General features: G+C 38.9%; 1 protein-coding gene across 2 annotated transcripts in view; it reads right to left on the minus strand.

The window, feature by feature from the left end:
• SLC22A15 (solute carrier family 22 member 15) overlaps positions 1-22,443 on the minus strand; it is a 37,735-nt gene that overhangs the window by 7,514 nt on the left and 7,778 nt on the right. The window contains exons 2-12 of one of the 2 annotated variants that reach the window (XM_090150325.1): positions 17,592-17,804; positions 14,418-14,550; positions 13,271-13,435; positions 12,470-12,599; positions 11,568-11,615; positions 10,435-10,650; positions 9,335-9,475; positions 8,511-8,596; positions 8,001-8,121; positions 6,995-7,067; positions 1,491-1,679 (exon numbers count right to left, since the gene is read on the minus strand). In XM_090150325.1, coding sequence (XP_090006451.1) covers positions 1,491-1,679; positions 6,995-7,067; positions 8,001-8,121; positions 8,511-8,596; positions 9,335-9,475; positions 10,435-10,650; positions 11,568-11,615; positions 12,470-12,599; positions 13,271-13,435; positions 14,418-14,550; positions 17,592-17,804 — 1,515 coding nt within the window. The remainder of the gene's footprint in view (positions 1-1,490; positions 1,680-6,994; positions 7,068-8,000; positions 8,122-8,510; positions 8,597-9,334; positions 9,476-10,434; positions 10,651-11,567; positions 11,616-12,469; positions 12,600-13,270; positions 13,436-14,417; positions 14,551-17,591; positions 17,805-22,443) is intronic. The other variant, XM_031613011.2, reaches the window with a different exon arrangement.

Here is a 22,443-nt window from a genome sequence, read left to right on the forward strand (position 1 = left end):
TTTATTTTGCCAGTGTGGCATTTTTCCACTGAACCAGTATGAGCTATCCAAGTAATAATTAGTCTACTGCTAGCAGATCCCATTTAGTTTAAATGAATATTTAAGATTTTTTCCAGTATGCTTACATCTATTTTAAGGCTTCTGGCTGACTAATCATATGCAAAGAAGGGTGAGAAAGAAGGTGAAAAACATAAATGGAAATCATACTCCTGAATGACAGAACCACACAAGCAAAGTCTGTAGCTTAAAATCTGTCTTCAGTGGAATTTTGCTATGGCAATGTGTGTAACTGCAAAAGAATTTCAAACAGTTTGAGGACTAGAAACTGTCAGAAGATATAAAGGGAATCACGTTATGCTTTTTTATTTCTAAAATTATTTGAGGAGAATCAGACTATCGCTGGATGCCACCCAACTTGAACATCACATTTGTGTACGTTAACAGGGACAAAACCTCCGCTCTGGGCATCTAGAATGCATGTTATCCTTAAAGTGGTACAAAAGGACAGTGGATTCCACAGGGGAAATTCAGGGTATGCCAAATAAACTCTATTGCTTTCTTATAACAGCTTCACAGACCTTGCCGTGGCCTTGTCAAATAGGGTTAATGTTTAACAGCTTTCCAATTATATATATATATATATATATATATAATATATATAATTTTTATTTTTATTTTATATTTATATATATATAATTTTTATATTATTTTATATATACTATTTATATGTATATAAATGAAAATAAATGATCTTGTTCAGGTTGGGATTTTTAGAAGGCCTGAAGAAATGCAAGGACAGAAAACTTAAACTTGAGAAAACTGTTTGAGGAAAGTGAATCCAGTTGCATGCATATTTATAGATGTACATCACCCCCAAATGGTGATGCTGACCTCATTAGGCTAGAAGGGCAAAAATGATGATTTCCCCCTCCTCTGAATTAAAACAACTGTACTGCTTGCTAGAATCACTTTCTTTTAGTAAGCCATCTAGGTTAAAATGTAATAATGATGTAATTACCAAAATAACAGCTGGTACAAACTTGACATCAATGCATGATTGGACTTGATGATCTCTGGAGGTCCCTTCCAACCCCTACGATTCTGTGTGATTCTGTGATTCATATGATAGGCTTGTTTTGCTAGCAAGAATTCTCCTTAACATCTAAGACTTCCCAGAAATTTCAATGGCCAGCTGTATATGAAGCATATCACAGCAATCTGTCTTAGAGATTAGGGAGACACAGATATCACCAAGTCCTTCACCCACCCCAAAAAAAGCTTTTGACCCTGAAGGGATAAATTAACCCAGTTATGTTTCAGCCTGCATTTCCATTCAGATGGGATAATAAGGTTACTGAACTATCTTGTGCATCTCCTTAGGACCTATTCTCCACAGGCCAAAAATTGCTATCCTAGAGAATTCAGAGTGGGATATGCAAGTTGATAGTTGAAATGCTAGGGAAAGCAATTAATTAATAATAATAAAATACCTGCGAGCCATCTAGGGTTTGCAATGACATGGCTTCATCCCCCAGTCTCCAGTATGAGACTATCTGTAGGTCTGAAATAGTTTCTAGCAGAGGGCTGTTCAAGGTTTCAGGCAACAATAAGCTTAAGAGCCCAGACAATAAACCAGTTGCTCCAAATACAATGTAAGGCAGAGACCACTGCACAGATTTCTAGAAACAAAAACAGAGAGAGAGCGATTAGTAGAAAGTAGATTGGTTCCACTTACTGCATGCTGCATATTCAAACAGTTAATCTTTACAATCATTCCAAGTAGCAATTTTCAAGAATATAATGAACTCATACCCTTGAAACTTTTATGCTCATATTCAACTTACAATACCTGAATGTTAGCCCTCAATAAGCCCTTACTGCAAAAAAAAAAAAAAAAAAAGCCTAATAGTATCCTGATTGGCAAAAGATGAATCTCGCCCTCTACTCAACACTGGTGAGGCCATGACTGGAGTTCTGCATCCAATTTTGGGCTGTTCAGCACAAGAGACATGGACATACTAGAGAGAATCCAACAAAGAGACCTAAAAGTGATAATGGGACTGGAGCATCTCACATAAGAGAAGGCTGAGACAGCTGGACCTATTTAGGCTAGAGAAGGTACAAGAGGATTTTATCAACATATCTGGGCTACTCCAAAAGTAATGTCTCCTATTTTATTACACTGGCACATAGCATCAGAATCACAGAATGGCCCAGATTGGAAGGGACCTCAAGGATCATGAATCTCCAACCCCCCTACCACAGGCAGGGCCACCAACCTCCCCATTTAATGCTAGACCAGGCTGCCCAGGGCCCCATCCAACCTGGCCTTGAACACCTCCATGAATGGGGCATCCACAACCTCTCTGGGCAGCCTGTTGCAGCACCTCACCACTCTCATAGTAAAGAACTTCCCCCGACATCCTAAATCTTCCCTCCCTCAACTTAAAACCATTTCCCCTTGTCCTGCTGTTATCTACCCTTTCAAATAATTGACTCCCCTTCTGTTTGTAGGCTCCCTTTAGGTACTGAAAGGCTGCAATGAGGTCACCCTGCAGCCTTCTTTTCTCCAGGCTGAACAAGCCCAGCTCCCTCAGCTTGTCCTCATAGGGGAGGTGCTCCAGTCCCCTGATCATCTTCGTGGCTCTCCTCTGGACCCTCTCCAACAGCTCTCTGTCTTTCTTGTACTGGGGGCTCCAGACGTGGACACAGCACTCCAGATGGGGCCTCACAAGAGCAGAGAAGCAGGTGTTGATTGTATAGCAATAGAAGTTGAACCTTCCTGCCACTATTCTGTTACATTTTGCTGCTGTTGGCAGCAGAGGGGCAGTCTGACAAAGTGGCATCTGACATGAAAGGCAAATGAAGCAAAGGGATGTCACTGAATTCTTCCACGCAGGAAAGAAATGCACCCACTGATATTCATCAACACTTGATGAACATTTATGGAGATCAAACAATAGATGTGAGCACAGTGAGGCAGTGGGTGTTGCATTTCAGCAGTGGCAACAGCGACGTGAAAGACAAAGCATGTTCTGGATGGTCATACACAGCTGTCACACCACAAAAATGAAGAGCATCTCAATTGGCTCATCTGCATGAGCTGGCAGATTACAACCAGAGATCAGCTTACATAGCTGAACATCAGTACACTGGAAACAACAGCACAACACTGGAATATTGCAAAGTTCGTGTCTGGTTGGTCCCACAAATGCTCACACAAGAACAGAATGAACACCCGATGCAAGTTTGTCAGGAACTACTGAACAAATATGAGGTTGAAAGTGATGGATTCCTGGATTGCATCATAACTGGTGACAAGATGTAGTGTCACCACTATACACCAGAATCAAAATGGGAATCCATGGTGTGGCGACGTGTGAATTTCCCCACTGAAGTAGTAGTTCAAGCCCTCAGCACGTAAAGTGATGAACACTGTCTTTCAGAGTAGAAAAAGGATGATTCTCCAGGGTCTCCTGGAACTTGGACAAAACATCAGCTCTGATCACTACATTGCAATGCTGACTAAATTGAAGGCTCACACTTCCACAGTCAGGGCAGAGAAGACAGCCTTCCTCTCACAACACAAAAACACCAAGCTCCATAACAGTTTGATGACTACAGAACACATTGCCAGTCCTGACTGTACTGTCCTACCACACCCACCACATAGTCCAGATTTGGCAACTTCTGGCTCCATCTATTAGGGCCAGTGAAAGATGGGCAACTTTTTCCCAGCACTGACACTGCAGCTACGAAATAGTGGGTCACTTCTGCTGCTGCAGATTTTTCACAAACACAGCGTTCAGGCTCTTGTTCATTGCTGGCAAAAATGCAAAGATAATGGTGGTGACTATGTTGAAAAATTGTGCTTTGTAGCTGAGAATGTACTATATTTAATAGTGTTATTGTGCTCTTTGTATCTGTTGTTGTTTCCATGGAAATAAATAGGAGGCATTACTTTCAGAGTGGCATATAAATACATAAAGGAAAGGTGCAAAGATGAAACCAGGCTGTATCCAGTTGTGCCAAGTGACATGGCAAGCACAAATGGGCAAAAACAGAAACAGAGGAGGTACCCTCTGAGCACTGGGAAATACTTTTACTAGGAGAACAACCAAGTACCAGCACACACTGACCAGAGAGGGGATGAAGTCTCCAACTCCAATCAAAGATAACCCAAAGCTGTCCAGACACAATCCTAGGCAAATGGCTCTTGGTGACCCTGCTTTAGCCAAGGGCTAGGATGTGGGACAGATGGACCAGACAGCCTCCAGAGATCCTTCAACCTTAATCATTCTGTGCTTTACCTTTACTGTAAAAATTACCAAATTCATTCTCTCTTAGCAGTATTGTCAATTGTATTTGTTGTGATTTAAACCCATTAGGGAGCTAAGCACCACACCTGCTTGCTCATTCTCTTCAGGTAGGCTGGGGAGAGAATGAGAATAGTAAAATCATGAGAACACATGTTCAGTCATTTCCAAGAAACTAGAGGTTAACACATACAGTAGTTTCTGGGGAAGATACATGCCATCAGTCCAAATGACCCTTCACCTTCCTTCTCCTTTACTCCAGCTTTTATTTGCTGGGCATCATGTCATACAGTATGGGATATCCCTTTGGGCCAGATGTTCTGGCTTTGTTCCTTCCCAGTTCTTCGTGCACCCCAAGTCCCATTGCTGGCAGGGCAGCATGAAAAGCTGAAAGTCCTTGACTATGTAAGCAGTGCTTAGTAACAACTAAAACATCAGTGTTAACATCACCATTTTCATCTAGAATCCAAAATACAGAATCACAGAAGCCTGCATAAATGAAATTACCTCTAACCCAGACAAAAACTATGACAGCTTCTAGCAGTACTATCAAAGCCATAGAAATTTTGGAATGAACTTTAAAAGAAATGCCAGCTGAACTTGTACTCAATTCTTGCCCATAATACACTCTTTTAAATGAAATGTTACAATGCTTTGTAATAGGGAGATATATCACACAAAGACATGCTGACTGGAAGAAATCTCTAGATGTCATCTAGCCCAACCACCAACTCAAACCAGGGCTACAGCCAACACTAGACCATGTCAACCATAGCACTGTGTAGCCATTGAAAAAGTCCAAGGATGTAGATTTCTTCCATCTGAGAGGACCACTCCAGGGCTATATTGAACCTCTCAGACAAAAAAAAAAGTTTTATATACATCTTATTTGTAACCCTCAAATTGCAACCTGCGGCCACTAACCCTTGCTGAACTATTTCACATAACTGGAACTTCGTCTCAGGCCAAATAAACACAACTCTTTCAGCTTTCACTTGAAACTATATGTTCTAGGTCCCTCATCGTCTCTGTTGCCTTGTTCTGGACCCTCTCCAGGTTTTTTCTATATCCTTCTAGAACTGAGAGACCATAAACTTGATCAGCAGATCATGCATGACATGGGCCTGATACAGCTCAGTGTGACATTTGCCTATTTTCAGTGAGGACACTGCTAGCTGTCATTTAACTTGTCATACAATTGCAACCTCTGCTCCTTGCTAGTTTCTAGTTTCAACTGAGCTTTGGCCTTCTTGCCATCACCCCGACAACCTAAGTGATGCTGACAGATCACTTTTAATGCCTGCTCCTCTTTACACGTTTTGTTAAAAGTAGAACTACACTTCATACAGCTGTGTGCAAAAATATGAATCATCTTCAATATAGCTCAAAAATGTATATATTCACTTTCAGAAGAATACTGAAGAATGCTTCTATTACAAAAAATACAGAAGTATAGCACAGTTTCAAAAACTCATTTTCTACAGTGAAAAAGCAATTCTAAATTGAAAAAGAAGAATAGGCTATGATTAAATACAAGAGAACATTTCATCTCTTAGCTCGGCAATTTCAGCAGTGTACTTTTCCACATTGCAACCCTTTGTATAAGATTCCCAGAAAAAAGCTACTGGAAAATACATTCAAGTAGTTTAAGGAATTCCAATGAAAACCTTAATTCTCCCCACAAATCAATGTTCGTTTGTTCTTTAAACAGAGCTATTTTGACATTCATTGGACCCTTTCAAAACATGATGATTAAATATTTGTCTCTTTCAGTGCCAAATGTCCATGACGTACAACATAATGGATGCCCCCACTGCTACATAAAAGCAGCCCATTAAATCTGCCTGGGAGATCTGTACCAGCTTTGGCTTTGCCCGTTGTTGCCCTGAAGACACTCTCACCTGCTCATCTATCCTCCTACCAGCCTTCTGCATGCCACAGTAAGATGGCTGATGGCACAGAGAAAAGTTATTCTGTATGAAATCCATGTCATATTAAAGGAATACTCACTTGACCTCACCAAGCACTTTGTGTCAGTAAAGAACCCTGCATTCTATTTTACCTACAAACATACAATGCCTATAAACATAAGAGAACAGTGCCATCTTCATGGTTTTTTCTTGAGAATTTCTCTTTGCCTTAACAGGCTGCTGTAAAATTTGTGCTCAGAAGCTTAAAGCTATCTCAGGTCTCCACAACTGTGTCTGCATTCACTGAAATACAAACCAGTTACTGACAATTATAATGCACAGATTCAGTGAAGTGCAGCAACAGTAAAATGAATTTCTACTCAAAAATATGAGTTCCTGAGAAGGGCACTGAGTTCTTATGCTTTATCATCTTGATGCAGTAAATCTTTTAAATACATTTTTAGTTACTGCTGGCTTATGGTTTAAATTTGGAACATCAATTTGTTTTGTTTTTTTCAAACGACAATATTGCTGAAATTCAAGGGCTAAATTCCAAAATCCCAAAGTATCTTCTGAGCTAAACACTGGCATTTTGTCTAATTTCAGATTATATCATAATACCTTTAGCCTATCATAACACTGCCAAGACACCTAATTCACAGATTATTTTCTATGCACAGTTTACCCAAATATTCCCACTTCTGCAAGCTTCTGAATCATCAAAACCACAGAACAAAACTGTACTTAAAATAGCGAGTTCAGACAAACCAATGAAGGGACAAAAGGAGCAATGATTCCACCAACACGGGAAAACATGGAGCAGGCACCCATTCCAACATTCCTAAGAAGAAACCAAAAATCATTAATTAGTCACATTTGCACGTGGAAAACTAGAATTTTAAAGTGCAAGAAGCTGCAAGTGCAGGAAAGGGTTTTTAAAAAAAGACAACAAAGTCTCACTCATGATTCTGACCATATCAACTGGCAACAAAAAGTGAAATCTAAATGAAAACACCTGAAAAAAGGAATTAAATGATATGCTTTGTACTCTGAGAAAAGCACAAATCCACTGCACGTTTAGAATTCTAACATATGTGTACATTTAAAATGACAAAAAAATGATTTCAGACATTGCATCTCATCTCTTCCTAAAAATCTGGCTAAATTCCTTTATCCATATCAGCAGATTCACCCACACAGGAGAACAACTTTACAGGATATATTCAATGATGTCTAACCATTAACAGTGATACCTGGCAAACAAATGCATCTATTAAAAATTGCACCTGCATCATAGATGCCTTTATCTACTCAGTCACCACAAGCAAGGGAACTTCTGCCTTTGAAGCACCAAATTACTTTCACAAAGCTTACTGACTGGTTGCATCTTTAACATTGCTGGTTAAGGAAGGACAAATATCAGCGTTGTCTGGTTTATAAAGCACTGAGGAACCCACAGATGTTGTTCATGAAAACGTCAGCAATACTACTGTTATCCTCGTTAGTGGAGAGAGGGTTGTGAGAACACTAAGCACCCAAAAGGACTCTTTTACTATTATGGAGAATACAGTTACTTTGAAGGGAACATTGCACATTTGAGGGAGGTGGAGGTGAGGATAAGAGAAAGTTTAATACATACAAGACCACACAGGTAATCACTGTTTGTTAAGTGAAAATCTCAAATGAAAGGTAATAATAAAAAAAGTAAGAGAAGTAGAAGGTGATCAGGGAGAAGAACCAGAAAAATGAAAATCTTAAAATTAACTTGCATTACCTGATCACTGTGGGATAAAGTTCTGACGTGTAGATGTAGACAATGTTAAATGCAGCACTGATTGTCAGTTTTCCCAGCAAAGAAAGTGAGCGACTGTTCACCACTGCAAAAACTCCAGTATCTGATAGAAAAAAAAATGTGTCACTTAGGCTCTTTTGGCACCAGCCTTTCACTTGGAGAGATACCTACAAGTTGCATGTGTATTTACACTGACAGCTCATTTGGATAATGGAGATATCCCAGGAAACATCATTTCTTGGAATTACTTCAGAAACACTGGAAAGAAGTGACTGATTAAAGTTGAAGCATAGGACAGAATCCAAAGATGAGTTCAAACCCACATTTTTTCAACAAGATTTTCTTAAGATCCTAGGGAAATTGCTACTTATGGCTTAGCTTCTGTGGCTTTAAAGTACAAGCCTAATGCACTGACAACCAAAAATTCATAGGCTTTTGGATGAGTTTTGCAACTTCTTGCTAAGTATTCCAGAAACAAAAGGAAACACTTACCTTTCTTTTTAGGAAGAAACATGACAATAAGACAAGCCAATCCTCCCAGGAACAGAAATGCACTCAGTGTTCTCTTTCGACCAAACCTGATGTCCAAAAAAGGATAACCAATGAAGCTTCTACATTTACCTTGTCTCTATTTGCAGAAATATTAAATGCCATCTCCACAAATACCCCCTCTCCCACTGCTTTAAAAATTTTCTGCTGCTCTCAACAAAACGAGTACTGAGAAGTCTTCATGCTGTAGCTGACAATCTCAAGGATTTTTATTTCCTTCCCACTGTGTGCATGTGTGTAAAGCTTCTCAAGAGACATTTAGAAAAGAGATTGGAAAGTGAATTCCACAAAAAAAAGGAAGACAATGTCTGGAGTACAACAGCTCGGGAAAGGGATAAGAGTCAGAATCAACAGCTCTGTTCTTACACTTGTGCAGCAGCTGTAAAATGACATCACACAACAGTTTCAGCTGAATTTAGTTGCAGCATCTTTGACCTAACAGTTAGAATGGGAGTTACAAGACAGGTGGGAAGAACGCCATCTTGTGTCAGGATGGAGTCAGCACAGCGAGTTCTACTGACAATCGTCCTTATCTTCGAGCCATACTAGAAAAGTTACTGAGCAACAACTTAAACCTTATTAGAGGTGAAGATCTACCAGCAGCACTTTTAAATAAAAAAGCATTTCTCAAGAGAATATAATGAACTGGAAATATCAAAGCAGAAGGTTCCATACAATGTCTGTGGGCTGGGAGATACAATTTGAAAGAAACTAGTATTTTATAAAAAAAGAAAATGCTAAACACATTAATAGAATTTCATACTTACCATTTTTGGTTAATCAAGTAAATACAGATTGGGTATGCTGGAATTTCTATCAACCCTGATAGGGCTAAATTGGCATAAATGTTTCCACCTAAGTCACCCACATTAAGGGTAAGACCATAATAAACCAAGCTGCACACAAACCTGTAAAAGATAAGGAAAAAAAATAAAATCAGAGCTGCAACTTTGCCAGCCATATCAGAGCACTCATCTGGCACAATGTAGTATCAATTATATATAGTGCTTTAGATAGTAGGCCTAAAGTTTTTCTACCTTCCTCTAATTTCTACATCCTGGTCCAGTTCTAGCCATTTCCAGACTCTGATTTCACTTTTATTTTGTGACCCTGATTGAATTCTCTACAGAGAAGAAAGGAACATGTTGCCAATTCATTCTGGAGTAAATCAACAAGGCAATCTCCTAAATCTCATTTACAGAACAGAAAATTGACTGTCCTGCACTAAATATTTGGAAAAGCAACAGAAGTACAGACTTATGCTATCAGCTGAAAAAAAATGTCATTTGTTTTTTTCTTAATACCTCTTTCCCAAAAACGTGCATTATAAAAGCAACTGGATGAACAAAACAAAATAGGTACTTTTGGATAATTACATTTCTGCTAGTGACTAAAGGTAGTGTCATGGGTTCCTGCTCCATACTATAGCAACTGCTAGCACTGGCAACCTCAGGTAGCACTTTCTTTTCAGAAATACTCACAGTCATTAGATAAAGTAGGCCACCAACCTACTAACATGCTCCTAACACACAAAACACAAGAAGTAATCCAAGCGATGAGAAGTATGGATGCGTAGCATGGAACCCAAGAGGATGACAGCATGACTAATCTCAGCAGCTTTTGAAGGTCAGGAAGGAATATACAGTTCTCAACTGCTCTATGCCTCAAAAAGCACAAGTGAAACACAAAGATAAAATATCTCAGAACTAAATTGTAAAAATGGCTTAACATTAGAAACATACTGAAGAAATACTATAATAGGGATCCCTAAAAATAAAGGCTGAGACAACGTACAACATGCAGGATTAGCCAATTCTCAGCAGCACATTCCCTCTAAGAGTCAAAGCCTACAAAGTATTTCAAGTACCAGGTGAACATCATGATTAAGGTGCGTCCCAAGAGAACCCTGTATCGGAAGAGGTCCAAGAAACTGCCAGCCTCTCTGGGGCTCCTGTCAGCAGGGAGTTTTAATGAAAAAGTGTGCTTCTGCTTGCGGTTCTTCTTTGCAATGAGGTAGAGGGCATCTTCTGCTTCACTCAGCCTGCCTTGTGAATATAGCCAGCGGGGGGACTCTGGAATAAATCTGTAACACACACACTTTTATTTACATATAGAAATTATATATTGCAGACACAGTTTGAGGGCTTTTCTATTCTACAGTGCTGGGTTTGCCTATGGAAATAAGGCTGAAATATGTTTCAGCATAATCATAGAATCATAGAATCACTCAGGTTGGAAGGGACCTCAAGGATCATCAAGTCCAACCGCAGCCTAACCATAGTACCCTAACAACCCTCTGCTAAATCATATCTCTGAGCAAAGATAATTTCTCAAACAACCCTTCAGGTATAGAATGCATTTACTGAAACAGACAAAGTATGTTGGAAATAAAGGGAAAATAATTCATATGCAATTTAGGTAACAAAAAATTTTGTGTGCATGTATACACACATATATACACACAACAGTATCAATTACAGTATCATTAGGATTCTTCCTAGTGGAGTTCAGAATCAAAGATGCTCCACATAATTAAAAGTAAAATGTTTTCAGAATGTTTACTAGCTGTCTTCTGTTCCTCATGTTCCAACTTTTCCCTTTTTATAATTAATAATAAGTACAGTAATCATCCTTATAATTCTCTCTTGTAGATAGCAAGGCTGTGCAAAAAATCATGCTCTTAAACTTCACATACTGCATTCACTCACTGGGTCTGTAACTCCAGTACATCCTAGAAAACAAATCTATTCTTTTCAGATTCCCAGAACTAATTTAAACTTCTGCACAGAAACAAAGTCTTAAAAAGGTTCTGGCAAAAGGCTGAAGTGACATTTTCCTGGAGCAAGTGTTTCTGTGCGTTTGTAAAAGAAGAGTTTAGAAAATAATGTTTCCTTCCCCATAATAATAAAAAAAATCTGCTAACTTTTCCTACAAATAGTCATTTGTAAGTAGTGTAGGTGGGAGGCACTGTGAAATCTGGGATGAAAAATCCTTACTTACAGTAAAATGGGCCTCTGAGCACAGCTCTGACGTCCCAAGCACAAAATGCTTCAAAAAAATTGAACAGGTTATCTGAACGTTAGAATAAATAGCAAAAGGCCCCAAGTATCACTGTTTAAAGTTTTGAAACATTAGAAATGTCAAAAACACCTTTCATCTCATAAACAGCCTTTAACGTCTTTCCCTGTGTTATGATGCTTTCTTTGAAAGGCTGTTTTGACTTTAGCAAGAAGGTAGTTACCAAAGTTGAACAGATATTGGAAGGAAAAGGCCTTAAATTGGAACTGCAGCTAAACTTCAGTTCTTATCAGTTGCTGAGGTTTTTGTTGAGAAAGAAAGATATGACAAAGGAAGAAAACACTGCACCACTGCACCTCATACCTTTCAGTGCTGAACTCCACAAACAAAAATCCTAACTACCTTAATAAAGAAGCCTTCTTCCAACTCTTTCCTAATCAGAATATTTGAAAAAATTAAAGGAAGCTGCCCATTTGCATGTCACCTTTAAGAATGTGCAAACAATTTTGATGTAGAATTATAAGAGAAATATGTTATCACATAAGCACATTTCTGTATCTTTTATGATGTGTTACACAGTATCTTCTAGCATACCAGAGGACAGTTTGAAGAATCTAATACATAACAGTGAAGGAATAGGATGTACACCACCTCAAGACTATCCCAATTTACAGTAATAATGCATATACAATGCAGCATACACTTGCATTTCTAGATATTGCAGCACTGCAATTTGAAGTAAGCACATAACACGAGGTGGTTGAAGTTGAGAAAAATATTTTAGTTACAGCACTTCATACCAGCCTAGAGAAGCTCCTTGACCTATTTGTATTTTCTCTCATTACTGATATCTTCCTCGAAGTTCAGTTTGAAAAACTACTTACAGAGAGAGAAGAAAGACTATTGTTCCTTCCAGGTTAACCACAACAGCCAGAGTTCTCCAGGAGCGAATGAAGTACCCTAATAAAGCATATTGGGCAATTCCCACAGCAAAGAACAAGCCACCAATAGATCCTAACACACAATAAAAAAAAAAAGAAAACACCATTATCACTCCATTAAAAAACATTGTTAAATACTAACACATGGGATCATACAGAAAATAACTCTTCATTAAGAACATTTCACTCAGTGGCACAGACCAACACACAGCTATTTAACCAAAGAGAATTCCATCCTCCACTCACACAGCACAGATGCATTGCACTTAATTACAAACATTAAGACAAGTCCAAAGAACATCCTTCTACATCCTCTCACCTAAAGCCCTGTAAAGAATTGAAGTGTAAATATGTTCCAGTTCTCCACGTATAAAAAGTAGTACGAACAACTGTGTGGTGCTTAACCACCTGCTGGATTAAACCACAACACACAGTCTCAATTCCAATGGATAGAGCTCAGCTAGCATAAACAATGGATAAGTTTTAAGCTGCTTAACATCCACAGGGGATTTGTTTCAACTTGAGTACCTTAGTCAGCTTGGGTGATGTGGAAACCTGAATGGCCAAATTATCTACTGTGCTTGTCTAAAATTCACATTAAATAAAGCAGGACTCAAAGACTGTGGTTACACATAAAGCAGAGTTAACTTTGTAAATGCTAATCAGCTTTGGTGTGTCTCGTGTGGTATGTATGACTGAAATCTGTAAGTTCTGACAATAAAGACACCAACACTCAAATTTTACCTGCTAATGCCCAGTAGGCAGTACCCACACACTCATTCAGTAGAACAAAGGCCACCAGCGACATCCCACCATTCATCACCCCTACCAAGAATCGAGACACGGCAAAGAATTCATATGAGGGTGAGAATCCATTTGCAATGGCAAACAAGATGTCAAGGGCAAAACCTGGAAATCGAGGCAAAAGGTTTAATTTCAGAAAAACATAGTAAAATACAAGTGTTTATCAATGTCTTTGCTTGACATTCACTTGATGCCTTAAGTTATCACATTCAACAGCTACAAAACGTGGCTACATTCCACAGGTATGGGTAGAAATACAAGAACCCAAAGTCAATACCATAAAAGGAAGAACACAAGGAGTGATTTCTGATACACGATTTACAGTACTAAATCCCCAAATTCAATTCATGAAAGACAGTTTTTCAAATATTTAAAATTACTTCCTGGCTCCAGTTAAGATGGTTTCATGTTTATGTTCATACAGAAGCCCCAGGCTAAGCATATGATCAAATATCTCCCCTCATTTCTGAAAAGTACTCCATATAGACTAGTGAACCTTTATCAGAGGATAGTACATGGGAAGTTTGCACTGTATAGCAGATTCATTTTTAATCAGCTTTGAGTTAATCAGATTGTTTCTTTGAAGGAAAAGACTGCACTGTTGTTAGTTCTACATGCTCATCCATCTACAAAAAAACATACACAAAACACGAAGTTCCAAATGCTTGATTTGGGGAGAGTAAAAACAACAAAAAAACTTCGTGAATTTTAAAGTGACAATCCCAAATACAAAAAAATTAATTCATGCAGCCAAAAGATAAAAAAATTGCAGGAGGTTATATGTATAAGAACATTGCTAATGAATTATTAGAAATATTAATTACTTCTGAGCATGACAACCATCACTTATGCTTGTTTTGAAATGTAAGCCTATGTAGTACAATTCCTAAGTTCAGAACATCTCCCTAGTTCTCAGGCAGTGATTAAATAGTAGAATACTAATTTCTTGTCCCTAGAAATATACTGGAAAGACAAATCTGTACTAAGTTCCCAGAAGAACTGGGCTCTTGCCACTCATTTTCAGAGATATGACAATTCCACTTCATTCATTTTGATTGTTTACCTGGAAAAAGATCATTACTGTTACCTGTGAGATAGATTTTCTTCCTTCCAAAGCGATCTGAGAGCTGGCCAAAGGAGATTGCTCCAACAAACACGCCACTGAAGTAGAAAGAACTGGCAGCACTGACTTTGTATGATGTGTTGCCAATTAAAAACCACTGGATGGAGACAAAAAAGGAGAATTAAACAGAGTCAAAGTTCATCAACAGCTAATAGTTGGAAAGGGGTGAAACATACTTTCAGGAAGATAAAACTGCCTAAATCTCCTAGGCATCCCAGTCAGTCTGTCATCACACAGCCACTGAAACAAGTGCTTTCTTCCAGATTCTCTGGAGGCATAGTAACCAATTGCACAGATCCCCAGATCAAGTACAGTCTTTGATTCTGAACTCAAGAATAGATACCTCATGGGATATTGTAATTTTGCAGCCTTTGTCCCCTCTCTCACTTTTCTTGCCTTTTCTCACATAAAAAACTATGAGCTTAAATATATTCAGTCCTACCTCTTGGCATTTATCACTGAAGTGTGTAGGAACACTACACAAAATTAAGCATTGTGATTTATGTCCAGAAATATTTCTCTCCTCCTTATGAACTGTCTTGTCACTGAGAAACACTGTGCTAGTTTTTGACAAGTTTTCTGGTACTGCTCATCCTTCGATTTATTTTTACAGTCCTCTTTGTGCAACTTCCAATTCTTCTCTATTCCAAATACACACCTGATCTTCAGATGTTCTTACAGACCCAATGTTGTCTCAGAAAGGATCAGCCTGGCAGAGAAAATTCTCTCTCCTACAAAACTCCAGAGTTAAATTATATTATGTTCTTACTGTTGAAAATTTATTTCCTTTTTTATTCTAAAAATTTCACATATGGTGTTCTTTTCTTTTTCTTCTCCTCTTTTGCCTAGAAATAATGTTTTCTTTCAGTGATACCCAGTTTTCCTTCCTGGTCAGGTAAGCTGGTGATTATGTCATTATCCCTGTAATAACAATCTAATCCTCTTTTCATAATCTCTTCCCCTACCAAAACCCTATTAGATATCCACTCTAGCCAGTCTTACATTATTACACATCTCAGCTATAAACCCCACCATGAAAAGAGAACTGTGCAATTAAGCCTCACCAAGATTATGGAGCTAACAAAATATAATCACACAGAAGCTCCAAGAAAATAACTTGCTTACTCTCAGTACACGCTTCATCAAATTGTCACTTAAATGATGAAGCTTTTACTGACATGATCAGCAGTAGGGTGTCAGGACTCTGACAAGATTATCTTCTGAAACTAACCATGAGACCACAAATCAGCTTGTCTAGATTTAGAAAAATAATTCACAATAAAGTATATCTTTATAATAATAGCATATGATGAGATTACACTTAACTTGAAATAACATGGACAGTTGATTTTATAAGAGCTACAAGAATAATTCCCCAATTTTGGTAGAAGTGTTGAAAAAAATAAACAACGTGATCTCAGTGACATTAAATTCTCTCTGAATCATTCAGAGATCAAAGCATAATTTGATTGTGGTGAAGTAAAATTTGTTCAGATGTGTTCTGCAGGTTAATCTCAATGACTAAGATGACCTTTAAAGGACTTGAGATTTCTCTTCTATAGAGAGGATAACACATTTTTTGACATCAGATTTCTCATTGCAAGTTTGCAATAGTCACATAATTAGTAAATGATACCACAAGGTAAACATTAAAAATATCCTCCTGAAGTGTTGAAAAAAAATTCTCTACACACCAGGAGAGAGACTGCAGAGTGATCAAAAGCCCCCAAAATAAGATCAAGTAGTTTTTGAAGAAATGCACTGAGATCTTTATAATTAACCCCATTTTCAATTATATGATACATGCAATTAAAGTTCCAAAGAAAGTTTATCTCAGGAAGCAACAGGATTTTTATATATGTGGTTCTTTACTGAAAAGTTCAGACTCTACTTTGAAATTCTTTAACGTACAAGATACCTTCACATTTATTTTTTAATGTTGTACTTTTTAAGTTAACTATGTTCTTTACCCACATTTTTTACCTGTGCAGCTAAGATGCACAAGAATCTTCAAAAAATTTACATCCTAAGGCACTGCTTGGCTCCAAAAGCCTGACTTGTCAAGATTAAGAGAATAAACAATTACTGGAGAAACTGAAAATCAAAAAAATGAAAAGTTCAGACAAAATTTGAAGAACTGACAATTGGCTTTAGGTTATGCTCAAAGAAGCCACTGTCCATTAGGATTTTAATTTCAATAGAGGCATAAGCACTCATCCCCTTTATTATCAGAATAAGGAGCAGTACACATTGTACACAATTGCTTGGTACTGTTCCAATACTGGCAGTTATTAATACGCTCATAACCAATAAAATTAAGTACTTTATGGAACTAATTTGAATAGCATTAACACATTTGGACAACAGCCACGAATTATCAAGCAATGCTATGTTGAACTCAGCTGTACAAAACTAAATTCAAACCTTACTCAGATAGGGCTCTTGCACTGAAGAACAACATTAATAGATATTGTAGGCCTCAGCAATGGCAGGTGATGCACGGCATGAAAACTGGAATCATTCCTCTAGAGACAGTGGCCGTACCATGAAAGAGACACTTACAAAAACATAGAGGCCACAGTGACAAAGCTGAAGATTGTTTTGGGATAAAACAAATGAGGTTACTTCATACATCTTGCTCTTCATCACCCGTGCACTCCATGAAATTGTAAAGAAACAGCAGGAAGCTGCTTTCTCTCTAGTTCCTTCACTTCTGGCTAATAACAGGATGGATTCACTACATGCACCTGTCTTACCAAGAAAATTGCAGAAGGCAGATAGAAAGAGCTTAAGGCACATACAAGATTTTAAACACATTTAGTACAATAACATGATCCTAGCCCAGTGGTGGAACCAGGCTATCTGATCCAATACCAACCTTCTACATGCAAAAGGTGGGCAGTTTTGATGCAGAATGTTGGTTGAAATTTGCACTGCAAAATATGGGTTCTGCAGGTACCAGTTATGATAGAAATAGGTTACTTGTTCTCTACCTGGAAAAAGCACCTGCTTCATTTGCTAATCAAAACATGAATTAGTACAGGAGAAAGAATCAGCAGCACCATCAGCTTTCCTCCCCATTCTGCCATTGAGATTTACTGCTCACACACAGGGCAGCAAAACCCATTTCAGACTTACCTCAGAGACTATTGATGTGAAGCTGCTGCTGAAGTGTACGTGCTTATGAACTTCACTGCCATTGGCAGTGAGAAGCCATTCCCCAAAGGCTCTCTGCTCACTCGCTGACTGGTTGCTATGGCTCTGGTTAGCAGAGAGCAATTCCAGATCCCAGTGGTACGGAGGAGTTGCCCCCACCAATGCAATGAGGATGGCTTCAGTGGCCACATAGAGCTGGAAAGAGAAAAACATTAAAGATGGTAAACATACGTGCAAGTAGTGCTTCCCTTACAGTTGGATCAATTCAGCATTTAAATAATCCTATTTTACATTTTCCTTCTGCCACCACAGCATGTTACATACAATCCCCATCTATTCAACATCACAAAGCAGAAAACTAAAACTTCAACAAAACAGTTCTTGCATTTCTTATTTGTGGACTATTTGAGAGAAAGGAAGTTCCCCTTCAGTCAGAAACCAACCCCAAACGCCATAAACAGCAAGTACAGCACTTGGATACTTAGAGTTGTTAATCAAAGAATGGCTTGGAAGGGACCTCAAGGACCATCAAGTTCCAACCCCCCTTATAAAGGCAGGGTTGCCAGCCCCCAGATCAAGTACTAGATCAGATTGCCCAGGGCCCCCATCCTCCAGGGATGGGACATCCACAACCTCTCTAGAAAGCCTGTTCAGTATCTCACCTCTCTCAGTAAAAACCTTCCCCTGGCATCTAACAAATCTTGTTTCACTTAGTTTAAAACCATTCCCCCTTGTCATATCATTATCTACCCTTGATTTTCCTCACATTCGTAAACTCCCTTTAAATGTTGTGGAGAGACCTCATTTTGGCTTTCCAACCTTTTCCTTTCCAGGCTAACCAAGCCCAGTTCCTTCAGCCCTTTGATCATCTTTGTGGCCCTCCTATGGACCTTTTCCAAAAGCTCCAAATCTTTACTGTTAGCAGCCTCCTCCAGATGTGATCTCACAATAACAGAGTAGAGGGGGGGATAATTGCCTCATTTGCCCTGCAGGCCACCCCTTTTCTGATGGAACTCAGGATACCATTGGCCTACCAAGCTGCAAGCACACACTGCTGGCTCATGTTAAGTTGGACATCAACCAGGACCACTAGGCTCTTCTCAGCAGGGCTACTCTCAAGTTCTTCTTCTCCCAGTTTGTATACATATCTGCAATTACCTCAACCAAAATGCAAAAGCTCGTACTTTGCTTTGTTGAGCCTCATTAGGTTCACAAGGGCTGACTTTTTGAGTTTATCAAGGTCCCTCTGGATGGCAGCCCTTCCTTCTGCTGTATCAACCACACCGCTCAGCTTGGTGTCATCAGCAAACTTACTGAGGGTGCACTCAGTCTGATCATCACTCATTACCAGCATCTACCTGGACACAGAGCCATTGATCACAACCCACTGACTGTGGTCTTCCAAACCAATTCCTTATCAGCTGAATAGTCCACCCTTCAAATGCACATCTTTCCAATTCAGAGATAAGGATGTGGTAGGGGGCCACGTCAAAGGTCTTGCAGAAGTTCAGGTAGATGACATCAGTTGCCTTCCTTTGTCCACTGATGCCATCACTCCATCATAGAAAGCCACCAGATTGGTCAGGCATGATCTTCGCTTGGTGAAGCCATGCTGGCTGTCTTGGATCACCCACTCATCCCTCATGTTCCCATCTAGAGGTTCAGAGATGCAAGAATACTGGTTGCCAGTGAAGACCAAGGTAAAGAACTCACTGAATATCTCAGCCTTCCCCATATCTGTTGTAGGCATTTCTCATACCTGGAGAATCCCTTCTTGTTGTTTTTAACATCTCACCAAGTTCAGTTCCATCTGTGCTTTAGCTTTCCTAATCCCATCTCTGTAAGTTCAGACAGCATCTCTGTATTCTTCTCAGGTGATACACTGATGCTTTCACTATCTGTACTTGACTATTTCCTTCAGTTTGACCAGCAGGTCCTTGCCAAGCCATTCTGGTTTCCTGCCTCCCCCGTTTTTTTTTTGTTTGTTTGTTTGGTTTGTTTTGGTTGTTTTTTTTTTTTTTTTTTTTTTTTTTTTTTTTTTTTTTTACACTGAGGGATGGAGAGCTCTTGCACTCCCAGAAAGGCATCCTTAAATAGCAGCCAGCTTTGTTCCAGTTCTTTGTCTCTAAGGACTTCTTCCCAGGAGACTTCATCCAACAATTTCAACAGCCTGAAGTTCACTCTCCTGAAGTTCTGGGTCCTGACTCCACTCTTTGCCAGGCCTGTGTTCCCTGAGATCACAAACTCAATCAGGTCATGTTCTCTGCAGCCCAGGCTGCCTCTAATCTTAATGTCTTTAATAATCTCCTCCACATTGGCAAGCACCACATCTGCAGTGCTTCACCTCCGGTTTATTTGCCTAATACTTGAACCAGAAAGTTATCAATGGACTCCAGGAGTCTCCTGGAGCACTTAAAGCTCACGGTGCTGCCTTGTCAGCAGATATCCAGTTATCAGATCAATGTCTTTAATGCAAGTACATTATATGGTTTTATTTTCCCCTTTTACCTGTGTTATTCATTCCTTTAATTTGATGTTCAGAATACATCTCAATTTCATATTCCCACTTACACCAATTTTTTTCTGTTAACATGTTCCACTCTTAAAAAGAGACAAAGGCACATGTGAATATACAAATAGTTTTAATATTTATACACCCACTCAAGGCCTACATACAGTAACTAATAGCTAGTTTTGTTTAAGGAAAAGAATAAATAAAAGCACTGGAATGCCAGATGGTTCAAACATGGCACAGAGCAGGGCACTTGGTGCATACCCAGAAGAACAGCCACAAGTCACTGCTTTAACAATCTCTAGACCATTACAACTTCATCTTAAAATCCAATGTTTTAGACCTCTCTGAACACAGGTAACACAACTCAGGAGCTCCTGACACAACAGGATCCTGTTGCTTTTCCTGCCGATTACTTTTTCCACAAAGAAAAACTGTCATGCTAGTCCATTCCACAAACTTTCTTTCAACCACCTCCTTCCAAACAGGCCTTGCTCTGTTCCCAGCACATTGGTGTGTTCCTGGAAAGAGCATCCCCCTTGGGAATGCAGTCTCCAACAAGGATGCTGTATAAGTAATACACAGAACATGGATAGACACAAAAAATTGCCAAGAACTCCTGAATTCTGATGTAAGCAACAACAGGTGATCCTATTCTGCTCAGTACAGAGGAACAGCTGGAGTTACACCCCAGTCTGAACCAGAATTACTACTGGTAATAAATTTAATTTATTAAATTTAATAAAGACAACACTGGGTTATTACATCTAGAAGAAAAAAAACTACCTGTTAAATTACATTATTTAAGATAAAAAACAACTTCCAGGCAGATAACCATGAGAACTGAAAGACCTCATCCAAGAAACACTGCCAGCAGGGCAGTGAGTAAGATTAGATGAGGAAGGGGGTCATGAAAAAGCTGGATGAACATGTTGTTAGGGACATGTGGACACGGTACCCTCAAGCCCTCAGGAACAGTTCGAAATCAGTGAAAACTGAGAATTATAGGTCACTGCCTCTGGTGCATCCCTGTGCTTTGACTCACACAGGCAGTACCGGGTCAGGACTATGCGATAACAACCTTGGTCTTGTGAAATGATAAACATTTTTTAAGTAGCTCAGGAAATGAAATCCTCAAGGCATTCGGTTTAGGGAATGAAAGCAGGATGCTCTTCATTCTTTGCTCCAAGTGAAGCTCAACCCATACAAAACATGAAATTGGAAAATAAATGATTGCAGGCACACAAAGAAATACAACAAATATTATTTTAAAATAAAAAATTCAGCCATAAGCAAGCAAGAAGAGAACAGAAACACTTCCAATGAATATGCCAAATAAGAAAAACAGACAAAGATGTTGACATGCTGAGTAAAGAAAAATAGTATTTGATAAGATGTACGCCAAAGTCACTGCTGTGACAAGACTTTTTCCAAGTGATCATTTGCCTTTTACTTTGGCTAACAGGTGTGGTAAATCCTCTTAATTTTGTTGCAAAACAAACAAACAGGGTGTTTTTTTTTTTTTAAACTCTAAATAGAAGTGAATGAAATTATAAACAGGAAGGGGATATAAACAGGAAGGGAATGGCTGTTTATAAGGGTGGATAGTGATAGGACAAGGGAGAATTGATTTAAACTGAGACAGGGGAGGTTTAGGTTAGATATTAGGAAGAAGTTTTTCACACAGAGGTGGTGACACACTGGAACAGGTTGCCCAAGGAGGCTGTGGATGCCCCATCCCTGGAGGCATTCAAGGCCAGGCTGGATGTGGCTCTGGGCAGCCTGGTCTGGTGGTTGGTGACCCTGCACATAGCAGGGGGGTTGGAACTAGATGATCATTGTGGTCCTTTTCAACCCAGGCCTTTCTATGATTCTATGAAATTTCTTGACCAGCTTTCTCAATATTCATGGATTCCAAGAAAAAAAAAAAACACCATAGAATCTAATCTAACTAGGGGGAAGAAAGTTTAAATAGTTTCTCTCCTGAATGAACACACATAAAATCATTTAAGAAGCCTTTTAAATTTAATTCATCCATTATGAAGTACAAATGAAGGAGAAAAAAGAGTCTTATTCTATTAAGAAGTGCTTTCAAAATTTTTAGCAGCTCATCAGCAGTTCACATCCAAGATAGTCACTCTAGACATTTAGCATTCACAAAATTGAGTCAACCACCAGTTTCTGACCTTCCAAACACAGAAACACAAGAAACTGCATCTTCAATGAAAGACAACAAATGACCTTGGTAAAAGCCCATGACAAAGAGAGAGCTACATTTTCAGCTTAAAGTCATTTCTCCTGACCACAGTACAAGCAGATGAA

This window comes from Phasianus colchicus, chromosome 1 (assembly GCF_987193195.1).
Source record: "Phasianus colchicus chromosome 1, bPhaCol1.hap1.1, whole genome shotgun sequence".
Taxonomy (NCBI): domain Eukaryota; kingdom Metazoa; phylum Chordata; class Aves; order Galliformes; family Phasianidae; genus Phasianus; species Phasianus colchicus.